A 12,320-nucleotide genomic window follows, 5' to 3' on the forward strand; every position below is an offset into this window, starting at 1 on the left:
AAATAGGGTCAACATACTTGAAAACGCAATAGAATGATTATAGAAGGCCCCCTTTGTAACATATGGAGAACTGAAAGGAAAATTGTGTCATGGTAATACAATAAGATATAAGCCATTAAACTTAAAGATGCTGTTACTTTATCTCCAAGTTACACCATCTGCCACTATGCAAATACAGCTTCACATACACTAGGCTTTCATATATTTGTTTGATGGTGATGAGAATCGAGGAAGTTTTTAATCAATTATAACCATTAACAGAGTTCCATCACTTGCAGGAAAGCGAGAAGGATTAGTTAAATTACTCTAGGAGAAGAAGATAAGGCAGGAAATAGTTCTGTAATGAAGTTTCATGCTTTATTCGCCAAAAAAGTGAAGAAGCAAAAAGTCATAGTTCTAAAGACTATACCAGCTCAAACAAATTTAAAAAAAAGTCCTTAGATTTCACGTGCGATAAAGACCTATGTGTAAGATGAGTATTTTGTAATATGCTATACTCAGACTCATTACCGAAGCAGGGATGGTTGCAGATCATCGCTGCTGGGCCCCTGAGCAATGTTCCAATGCTGAACAAATGGTTCAAATGGCTCTGAGCACTATGCGACTTAACTGCTGAGGTCATTAGTCGCTTAGAACTTAGAACTACTTAAACCTAACCAACCTAAGGACATCACACACATCCATGCCCGAGGCAGGATTCGAACCTGCAACCGTAGTGGTCACGCGGTTCCAAATTGAAGCGCCTAGAACCTCACGGCCACACCGGCCGGCCAATTCTGAACAGAAAGACACCTGCTTTGTCTGCTGTTTCCGTTCTTAGTAATGTTTCTGTATTTTATTTTATTTATTTACTTATTTTTATTTATTTACTTAGAACCAGTTATTGAAAACTTTTCCTATATCAAAGTAGTATTTTGAAAATTTGCAGTTCTCTTTAAAAAAAAAAAAGTTTCGGTATTTAAAACAGATTTTTTATCCCGAAGAAGTAGAAAACCTTTTTCTTGTTTTCAGTTTTCCGCATTCCTTTAAATGGGTACCAATTTTACACCATGGGTAGGTCAAAACCGGGTATTTTGTGTCTATCGAGATTATTATTTTTTATGATGAGATGGTTTATTTTAAGCAGAAACCAGAGGAGGTCATGTTGAGTATATAAGAGATTTCAGTAACCTTAATTTGCAAATATATTGATCATTCAAAATAATTTTTATCCACTCAAAGTCAAGTTATTCAGTTTTATCCCCCTTTCCCCAAAATTTAAATACTGATGAGCATGAACATTGTCCGATCTCACGAATTACCAGCATACAGGAGCTGCGGTCGCTGAGCTTTGATGCATCACGGCACGTCTTAAAGCACAGACTAGCTCTTTCAAACTTTCCTCAGCCAACATGCAATTGGCCGCAATTCCAAACAACTCTACAAGGCATTAGTGGTGCATGCAAACACAGAGATTGTCAGCCAAGACATACGATCGATCGACTCATGTTCGTACTTTGTAAAATTTTGTTGCCCGTACAATCTTACGCTAATTAATGAAACGATGCGAAAAAGCAGCCATGTTTCACATTTTTGGAATGATAGCAAACAATGTTGATACCCATTCTACGAAGAAAGGAATATCATCACTTGTTTGACCCTCGTCTAAGCTCGAGCAATTTATTTAATCAAGTGGCAAATGTCAGCTTGCTCTCTATACTCGTCGGACAGTAATTTCAACTCTAGCTCAGAGTCTCTAACTCAAGTTACATCAGTAGCGACAGATCGAGGATGGTATGCTTCATCTTAATGTATCAGCAAGCCTCCTATATACAAGCAGATATTTTTTTGTACAGTAGTCAAGCAGTAGTAGACTAATACTCAGAATGCTTCTTATTTAAATAGTTTGTCAGATTTCAGAATGCTGACCGTGGTGGTATAATTTTAATTAATATTGTGTTTATACTGGTTGCTGGTGAGGAGGAAAGTTAGCTATTAGTATTTTATTAATGATCTCATTCATAAGCAGCCATATTACAATCATCACAGTCGCTCAAGAAACTTATAATTAAGCTTTACTTGTTTAATCAGAATCGGACGACGACTCTCCTTGTCCGCGGTCTCGATGATTCGAAGCGATCTGCAATCCTGTGGAAATAAAATGTCTTGGTTTTCTTGCGTTGCGTAGTCAGTCAGGAAACCTCAGATCAAGCGGAAAGTTTGCTCTAATAGAGTTTAATTAGCCGATGAAATAATGGAGCTCTTGGATCTAATAATTGCTGGTTCGTTTCCAATTCATCGGAAGTTCCCTTCTGATTACCAACAAGACGAAACCTCCCTGCAAATTTCCAATTAGAGAATACATATATAATGAAATTCCTTACACACCTTTGATGTAAATGCTCAGTATATATTTTCTTGAGTAGCATACAATATACTTTAAATCTCTTTCTTCCATTAATCTCGATAGCAAAATTACAATTCTTCATTGCGACACGGAGAAGATCCTAGAAGTCCTCTCAACACACCAGAGAGAATATTACAAAGAGTAATTATGCGCTCATGGAATAGTAATAGTACTCTACTACTTTCCGCATCGATTCTGCGAGTATATAGATGGTCAAGTAGGAAACGTAATTCACTTGTGCAGGGATAGTTAGTAAAATATAAAGAGATGTTACAGTGACATCGCTGTACTTTTAGAAAGTTCTTTGTATATTGCACAATGAACATATTTTATCATCTTCTTGAAACTTTGTCACATGTTACAGCTTCGCCTCCTCCATCACGCGACGTTTGTGTCTTGCTTGTCTTGGATGATCATCTGTGGTCAAAGGACTACCGCGAAAACGACTAGAACAGCAAGAATGGCCCACTATTAACTCGAAACAATCTTCGTTTAAACCACGTGCATTTCTTTTTAGATTGTTCTCGATGGAAAGTCTGGACGTTGATGCAACACATTTGCTGTACAGCTTTGACGTTACACAACCACGCAGCTCCATGTAACGTGTAGGCTTTAGTCACTTAAAAGTAACGGACACTGCGGTTTTTTAACGAAACAGTCTCAGCTTTCTCAACCCTTCAGCTCGAATTTACATAATTTCAACGGTTGTTACAACATCCTATCACCAGTGTTGATGCCTGTGCAATAATTTACTAAACATCCATTGATGCTATTTTCAAGATAAAGTGGCACAAGATTTCACAGTTGTAACACATTTCAGTAATATTTCATATCTGCAAGGAAACAAGGAAGACCACCTGGAAGATGGATGCAAGATGTTAATGATTTGAAGAATTCCAGGGACATTCAAGAAGCAGATTGGACAGACAGGAAACTATGAAGGTCGAGAAGCGGAAGTGAACCGCATGTCTTAAAATATTCGCGCATTTACATATAAAAATATTTATTTATTATGTTGTGATAATACAACAACGTAAATATGATAATGCTGAAGGCAAATGACATCAAACAGCCTTGTAGAGTCTCTTCGCAGTAATGTTGCCAAAAGTGTAAGTCTGAAATAAAACAAAATGAGACATTAATATGTACCATATGTACAAATGCAAAATAATGTTGTAGGTAAATATGAAACGTGAATTCAATATTACGCCCTCGAGTAATCAGAAGTTTCACAGTAGAATGAAGAGAGTTTACAAAAACAGGCAGAAGGCTTGATAGCAAATCGCATGTAGGGTAGTGAGGAGAGCCACAGAAGTGACATACCACGACCAGCTGCTGAGGGCTGAAGCTTTTCTCGACCGTCACGGTCTTGCCATCCTCGCCTTTCTCGACCTTGAGCAGCGTGTGGTCGTCCTTGAGGGAGACAGTGCTCTTCCACTTGCGGCCCAGGGTCTCTTCCGTAAACTCCTCTCCCAGGCGGAAAGTGACGCTGCTCTTGTGGTCCCCTGTTTGGTTTGTCACTGTGTACTTGTCACCATCCACAGTCAATGTCACTCGAGCCTTTATCTTCAGGGCTGCCTGCCTGTGGGCTGGTTCCGTCACCCCTGCAAAATAGGTACACAACACCTATGAACATATAAAGTTAGGGTTCGATTAGAACAAAATATCCTACAATCGATACATTGCAATCAGAGACTGCATCCCTTATAGCAGACTGAAATTATAAGCAACTGCTAAGAATTATTTTATTTACCCTTTGGCACTGCGACACTGTGTCACTCCAGAACCAAAAACTAGATATCGGTTTTTTTCTTAGCGTTAGTTATCAGTTGTGCTACCCAAACATGACTCATATCTGACTAAATACTCAAAACACATTCAGTGCCTCACTGGAAGATGTATTCAGTTCGCTAAAGAGTATTCACGTTCATATCTGCGCAGAGAATTAGCGCTTGAGATAATGAAACTATTTCAAGAGGAATTTGCTTATCTTCACTTTTCTAATATGAGTACGATTCAACGGTTGATAAATAAATTTCGTAAACGGGAAATGTTATTTACAGAAACATAGACAACCATGTACAATACAGACACAAGAAACTCTAGACAACACTGAGCATGCTCTGGAATGGTTTCCTGGAAAATCAGTTCGTTGTCTTTCCTAGCAAATGGGAATTTCTTATGACTCTGCTCAAACGGCTCCAAAGTTACTGAAGTTACAGGCCCGTAAAATAAGTGCAGTGTAAGAACATAAACAGGATAGCCCAGTAAAAAGGGTTGTTCAAAAGTGGTTCAAATGGCTCTGAGCACTATGGGACTTAACATCTGAGGTCATCAGTCCCCTAGAACTTAGAACTGCTTAAACCTAAGGACATCACACACATCCATGCCCGAGGCAGGATTCGAACCTGCGACTGTAGCGGTCGCAGGGTTCCAGACTGAAGCGCCTACAACCGCTCGGCCACACCGGCCGGCTAAAAAGGGTTGTGGTTTAGAGAATAGACTCTGAATAGGGTGCATGCAAAGAAATTAACAGTCACTCACCTAACTTTCTTTTTGGACAAATCATGGTTCTACCTAAGTGGATATGTTAATTCATAAAGCAACCATTATTGGGTTCGACTAGCGAAATACACGAAGCATCGCTGTATTATCAAAAAATAGAAGTGAGCTGTGCAACTAGCGGTGAGGGAATAATAGACCCTTTTTTTAAGGAAACAATAACAACAGAGATATGTGGAAAACATTTAGTGGTCTTTTAAGACACAAAGGAATTATACACATTATGGCCTCTTTTTGACCAGCTAAATGAAAAGGAACGTGGTTCCGCGACATTTCAGCAGGACTCTGCGACGACACATACAGCTAGCTTCTCATAAGGGGAAATTCATGGCCTCTTTCAAGAAAGAGTTGTCACTAACACCATATGGCGTCCTCGTTGCTCGATTTAACCCCATACCATTTTTATCTCTGGGAAGGAGGGGGGAGGAATTTAAGGAGAAAGTGTACAAATCAAACACGCACACTTTAGATGAACTCAAAACTAACATTCGTCAAGCACTTACTGGCATTTATTAGAGAGAAATGTAGAGTGTAACGAGCAATTTCTTAAGCAGGTGTCAAAAATGCTTGAACAACGAAGAGAGGCAGTTTCAGCATCCACTTGTTTTAATATAAGTTGCTAATTTACTTTTAAGTGTTTATTTATCTTAGAAATAACTGACACGACCAACCGTCCTATATTTAAAGCGGACTTCCTATACCATCTGCTCCGCGGGAACGCCGCGAAAGTGGTTGCGTTAACTACTGACCAACCTGTAGCCCTGCATCATGTTTTACTCTGAATAATGTTAAGATTCTTATTACTGTTCTAAGGCTCCAGTTGGTTTATTAAGAGGAAACGTACTACCATGTCGTATGGTTTGGTGCTTATGCCAACGACTGTGAATCTGATTATTTCAGAGATACTTGAGTCTTATACGGGTTTTAACAAAAGTATATTTCTATAATTATGCCGAAGGAAGAGTTATTTAATTAATTCAACTACTCATGCTTAGCAAATGAACAAGTAAATGTTGTTCTATTCACTTAATAAATGTTGAGATCTGTTTTCAAGGAAAAGATTGTTTTGAGAAATTTTGTTGTTTTGGAGAAGGCCAAGATAATTTCGGTTAGTAAAATTATTTTCTCGAACAGCGTGGGTAAGTATTGTGATTGTTCATGGTCTGGCATCTTACCATTCCGGGTTACCAGCCTGCTTCCTCCCAGGGCTGTACTCTCATGCTGTGAAAATTATAATAAAATCTGCCACCTCAGTAGAAGTGAACGATTAGTACACCACTGATCCATAATGATTGATTTTGTAACTTCACAGAAAACAAAGCTGTGGGGCGATATAAATACCAATCCACAAGAGCGGATGGTACTGTCATAACAGCTGCATGAGTTCACTCATTGAACCCAAGAGTGGACAATAAATTTATTTTTCATCGGAAGAATACTTAAAATGAATGTTGCATCAGCGTTAGTCCCAGAATGTTCTATCACAATCAGTAAGCCCAAATTACTTACACAAACTACACAATCTATATTCTAAACCTCACAGTCTTATCGTTTGCCATTAGGACGTAACTAGAGCAGGGGTACGTAGTAAGGCAAGATGAAACCCTTCCGTCTTGTACTCACCGTAGACTTCAAACATGGCTTCCACATTCTCCTGGCTGTCCAAGTCCAGCTCGTAGGTCTTGCCAGAGAATTGCTTCACCATCTTGCAGGCGGTCCCACTGAAATCAACTGCAGCTGTACGTCTTCAGAAGTCTGAATGTCTTTTGGTCCAGTGGGAGCTCTCTTATACCGGTATGCAGCACCATGACTAGCGTTGCTGTGAGTCACATAGATAAGTGCGCTTCCTGGCCTCAAGTGACAACATCCCGTGGTCTAAGCTGTGAGGTGGTGGTTCATTCCACTTGATGCTTGCGGAGGTAATTCTCTGAACTACGTTAAGCCTCCGTAATATACGATATCTTAAGTGCTTACTTCCTTAAGATAGATTTTTTTCTTCCTGTAACGGAGGACTGAGGATGCATGCAAGATCAACGCATTCTAATATCGAGTTTAAATGTTTCAACACATGTACTGCAACAGCGAATCTTCAAATAACCATACGCAAGCAATTTGGTGTTCCCATTCCTCATTAATACCTTTTGTAAATGCATATGTCCGCCTTCGATGCTTAGGAGAGGTCGGTAACTAATATCTTGCGCATATGACTTTGCATTTGAACATGTCCAAATGTCGGTGTTACTTGTGCGTGGAATTGGAAATCTCAGTGAAATGTTACTTTATAGACAGCGGAATCGTTAGTGAATTATGAATTACAAATAATCACTACCTTTTTAGCTGTATTTACGATACACGTAATCCGATACAATGTGTGATAAATTTATTATTTTACTAATTACCATGTGGCTTACGTAATTACAGTTTAGAAATACACATATTAAATTGAATTTGGATAATATAAGATAATACGAAACGCTAAAATGGTTCAAAAGGCTCTGAGCACTATGCGACTTAACTTCTGAGGTCATCAGTCGCCTAGAAATTAGAACTAATTAAACCTAACTAACCTAAGGACATCACACACATCCATGCCCGAGGCAGGATTCGAACCTGCGACCGTAGCGGTCGCTCGGTTCAAGACTGTAGCTCCTAGAACCGCACGGCCACTCCGGCCGGCCTCAACGCTAAAATCATGCCGATCTCAGCTTCCCGTTTTTAGCGTTTCGTATATATAGAACTGGCAATAGGAAACAAAAAGGTTGAGATAGCCATTTCTGTTCGTAGTAGGATATACAAACACTCCATCCAGGCGACTATGAATTTTCTTTGCTGACAATTGTGCAAAATGTGACTTAGTGTCTGTTCCAACGTTCCGCAGTCGCACTGTTCGTCATTGTAGCATCCCCAATTACGTAACGAGGTTCTATGTATTAGTTCTTGTCTATAATTTTCATTGAATGCGATCGGCAGTTTCAGCGCTACTCCCATATGGCACAGAATCACATTAATAAAAGGTCGTCTCTCAAAGGAGTCAAATCCCTGTGACATATGTATGAAAGTGAACTAACACTCTCTTTGTACAATGGAATGAGACAGGATATTCTTGTCCATTGTTCTCCCAGTGCCAAATATCACCAATCTCCTACCCAAGCCCACAATACGTCAGAGTTCCATAATCTGATCCGGATCAAATAAGTACGATTTTGCACTTTTGTCCCATGTCATCCTTTTCGACGAATTGCAAACATAATTGCAAGAAAATTTCACTATGGTTTTTCTAACGAAACATCATGTAGACTTTTGAAATATCCATACGTTTTGTATCTCAGAAACTGTAATAGGGTACTGCGGCAAGGATAAAGTCCAACACGCATGCCGCCAACCTGTCCCAGCAATGCCTGTTAGAAGTCAAACCTCTGGTGATCAAATCCTGGCATCAACATCTGACTGGAGGCACCTGGTGGTGAGAGATGCCCAGTGAATCGGTGGCTGAGAGTGTCTCAATTCGTCCCTCAGTCCATTTGTATGGAGGATGAACCCTAGAGGCAGATGGTCCCGCAGGACGGCGAGCAAAGGTGGTAGGTCCAGCGGATGGCGCGTACTGGGATATTGTAACTGAATGCCACTATCAGTTTGACCAAAACATCCACACTAGCAGAAAATGTACAGTGTTTGGACGAAAATATGTAAACACTGGAAAAATATGCCGATTTAATTGACCACAGGCGGCTCCTGCGAAATGCCCTCAACACGTTGCAACTGTCTGTCTGCTGTCGTAATTGGGTTCCTTGTAGTTGCGGGTGCATTATGTAGGAGCAAAGTGAATTCCAACGTTGGCAAATTGTTGGTACTCGTATGTTGGCTGCTGTGGTAGCCGACGTAACCTAAGTGTTTGGTGTTTCAAGAGGGATCACCTCGAAGGTTTTTACATACAGCGAATCGGGAAAAACATCATACCATAAGTCACAACGCTGACGGAAGTGTGTGTTGCGTGAGCGTGACGGACGGCTGTTGAAGACGATTGTGGGCAGAAACAGGAGCACGACAGCTGAAAGAGCCATTGCAGATGTCGCACACGCCACCCGTGTCAGCACCAACATAACTCCAGAAACACAGAAGTACAGGGTGAGCTGGAGTTTCAAAGCCACGCACCTCTGATGCAGATAACTGTAACAGCGCTTTCTAATCCGTACAAGGAGACGATACCAAAACCATGAAAACACACCTATACCGTAACACTTCCTCCATAATTCACCCTTGGTGCTATATATTATCACGGCAGCTACCGTTCTCGCCGGCCAGAGTGGCCGAGTGGTTCTAGGCGGTACAATCTGGAACCGCGCGACCGCTACGGTCGTAGGTTCGACTCCTGCCTCGGGCATGGATGTGTGTGATGTCCTTAGATTAGTTAGGTTTAAGTAGTTCTAAGTTCTAGGTGACTGATGGCCTCAGAAGTTAAATCCCATAGTCCTCAGAGCCATTTGAACCATTTTTGAGCTACCGTTCTCCATTCATTCGTAAATCGGAAACCCTTCCGTCTCATTGCCACAGGGTATAGCGTGATTCACCATTCCGAATCTTTTCCAATCATCGACTGCCCAGTGACGTGAGGTGTAACAGCGCTTTCTAAATGTATGGCTTGGCACGTAGCTTGTTCGCACAATCCATACCACAACTATTACCAGGACGGGAAACGGAATGGCGAATCATGGCTGGTAGTCATACTTTGATTTACACATACATAATTTATTAACATAAGGTTCCTTCAGATAATTCCTCACAATCTTCAGTACAATGCAGCAGTTACTTAGAATAAGTTTTTATTGAAACAAGACACTTATCAGAACACATCAAGTATAACTATAAAATGGATATGAAATCAGCTAAGAATCAACTAGCAAACACAGTATTACCGTGACTTCGCCACACTTAACAGAAGCTTACAACTGACAGTACAGTTCCTATCAGAGTGGGCCAGCCACATAATTGCATTTGATCACCACATGGCCCAACAAGGCCAAAACAACACTTAAAACTCACGCGGCTAACCACAACTCACTAGAACATGGATATGGAACAGAATCAAGAAAGATTGCCATGAAACAAATCCAGATTACACTTTACGTAACTACACACTGTAACTTCAATAGAGATGTGACATCGACTCAGCAAGCACTGTGGACTTTCTATTACTACAGAGAAAGATCACCGCAATTAGCCCAAAATACATGACAATCGATAGAGAGAATTTAATTACTTTACACCTGCTCTATTTGCCAACGTTTACTTAGTTGCAGGTCTATCTTTATATAACCCAAAAAATGTTTGTTTAAACATCAGAAAATCACAATCAAATTACAAAAAGCGTTTTACCCGTCTTGGCGGAAAGGAAAGATATACTAAACTTTTGGTATGGGGTCTTCGCCCAAAGCAATCCAGCTGTGGCAGGGTTACGTAAACACAGCAGGACCGAGGCTGCGGTTAAACCTCACTCCCCGCCAAGACGTTTTTGCACTTACAGCAGATTTGCAAACACAGGACAATTACAACTCTCTGAAACACACACAGAAATACAGGGCAGAATCCTTGCACCAGACATACGTGCATCAGTCTACAAAATTTTTCGTACACAGCAATCACTGACCTTTAATTGAAACCATTTAAGGACGGTTTACCGATAATCGTAATATCACTTAGGTGCAGTTTCCAATCACTTAATACCCTTAATAATCAATTAGAGAACAACCAGTACAGTTATAACTAAGACTTCACTGCGAAGTCAACATTTAACCAGCTCACACGGAACTCATCCACATAGTTGTCGATTAACGGCTGTGTAAGTCCCACAATCATCTAGCGAGTGAAACGCCTCTTAACAAGTCGCTCAGCCACATACACTAAAGGCTAACTTACTTGATGTTTGCACACAGCACAACTCAGCGGCTCAAGCAGCTTAATCACTTTACTTCAGAGACATTTCCCTTGATAGAAATCACGAAACTTGGAGCTGCCCCAAAACACAGACTTGGCGACCAATACAACCCCGCGGCATATCAGGCTAATAGGGCATACACGGTCGCAGTCGACACTCCTTTCTCCGGAGACGTCCCAAGTCTCTCAATGTTTTTCTTTCGAAAGCTGACTGCCGACTCTTGAAGCTCGCCAACCCGGAAGAAAGCCACACGATATCCAAAGATCACATATAATCTCCAAAATCGATCGCAACGATATAACGAGCGTACCCGGCGCTGGCACCAGTCCGCCACGGCTCATGGCTTACGATGAGATGGCTCAAATGGCTCTGAGCATTATGCGACTTAACTTCTGAGGTCATCAGTCGCCTAGAACTTAGAACTAATTAAACCTGACTAACCTAAGGACATCACACACATCCATGCCCGAGGCTGGATTCGAACCTGCGACCGTAGCGGTCACGCGGTTCCAGACTGAAGCGCCTTTAACCGCACGGCCACACCGGCCGGCTATAATGAGATGCTCCACCATTGTATCCCACTCTTTTCAACTCCTTACCTGTACTGATTCTAGTACTTTGAAACTCACGAGTGAACCCTTCCGCTGACTTCACGCGATTGTTTACAGCCACCCTCTGCATTCCTCGACGGTGCCAGTCCGTCAGTATGTCTAATATTGGTTTAGCTGCCGTTGTTCCTTCGCGTTTCTACTTTACAATCGCATCGGCAACAGTCGGCTTGGGCAGCCTTAGAAGGGTATAATATCACTGATCAACTACACATTACTACTTAGGGACAATTTAACAACTACGGAAAAAATCAACACACAAACATGGCAAATACTAGTGAATCTCTACAGCACAGCACCGTCAGGTGTAAACTACCCGACCAATAGGCAACGCAGGGAAACCGTATTGCACACCAAACGTAAACAAACCCAAGAAAAACCCTTACACAGTGATCGATTTATGACCAATCGACGTCTTCTATAACAGTCTTGGCATGTTACAGGTACGGACGCTACAGCTGGCTCAGGAGACTTCCGAGGTGCCGAGCCCAGCAGCTCCCCTCCTCGAAAGGACTGACATTCCTTACGAAGACCGAACCTACGACAATGATACCGAACATTGCACTGTAGCCAAAACTAACAACCAATCTACCCTTGCATGATCTGTCACAGATAGGAGCAGACTATTGCAGAGGTTTTTTTTTTCTTTTTTGTTTGCTTGCTCGCTTTGGCACTTTTCTTTACCTCTGCCCTTGAAACCCCTTCCCTTTGTCTCTATCTCCTCGATGTGACCGTGTTATTGGGTAACCCCACACAAACGCATGGATAACATCACGACCCCATATCCCGTGAAATCCTCGATTAGTAACTAACAAACATTATTTTTTTCCTT

The 12,320-nt window shown here is 41.3% G+C and overlaps 1 protein-coding gene across 1 annotated transcript; it reads right to left on the reverse strand.

Annotated features, from left to right (window-relative positions):
- Positions 1 to 3,450: 3,450 nt before the first annotated feature.
- LOC124545607 (fatty acid-binding protein, muscle-like) lies at positions 3,451 to 6,685 on the reverse strand. Its single transcript, XM_047124554.1, has 3 exons — positions 6,572 to 6,685; positions 3,710 to 3,990; positions 3,451 to 3,501 (listed from the first exon to the last, which is right to left on the reverse strand). The coding sequence occupies exons 1-3, from the start codon at positions 6,651 to 6,653 to the stop codon at positions 3,451 to 3,453; spliced, it is 414 nt and encodes a 137-aa protein (XP_046980510.1). The 5' UTR covers positions 6,654 to 6,685.
- Between the last annotated feature and the right edge of the window lie 5,635 nt (positions 6,686 to 12,320).

Source organism: Schistocerca americana, chromosome 8 (assembly GCF_021461395.2).
Source record: "Schistocerca americana isolate TAMUIC-IGC-003095 chromosome 8, iqSchAmer2.1, whole genome shotgun sequence".
Taxonomy (NCBI): domain Eukaryota; kingdom Metazoa; phylum Arthropoda; class Insecta; order Orthoptera; family Acrididae; genus Schistocerca; species Schistocerca americana.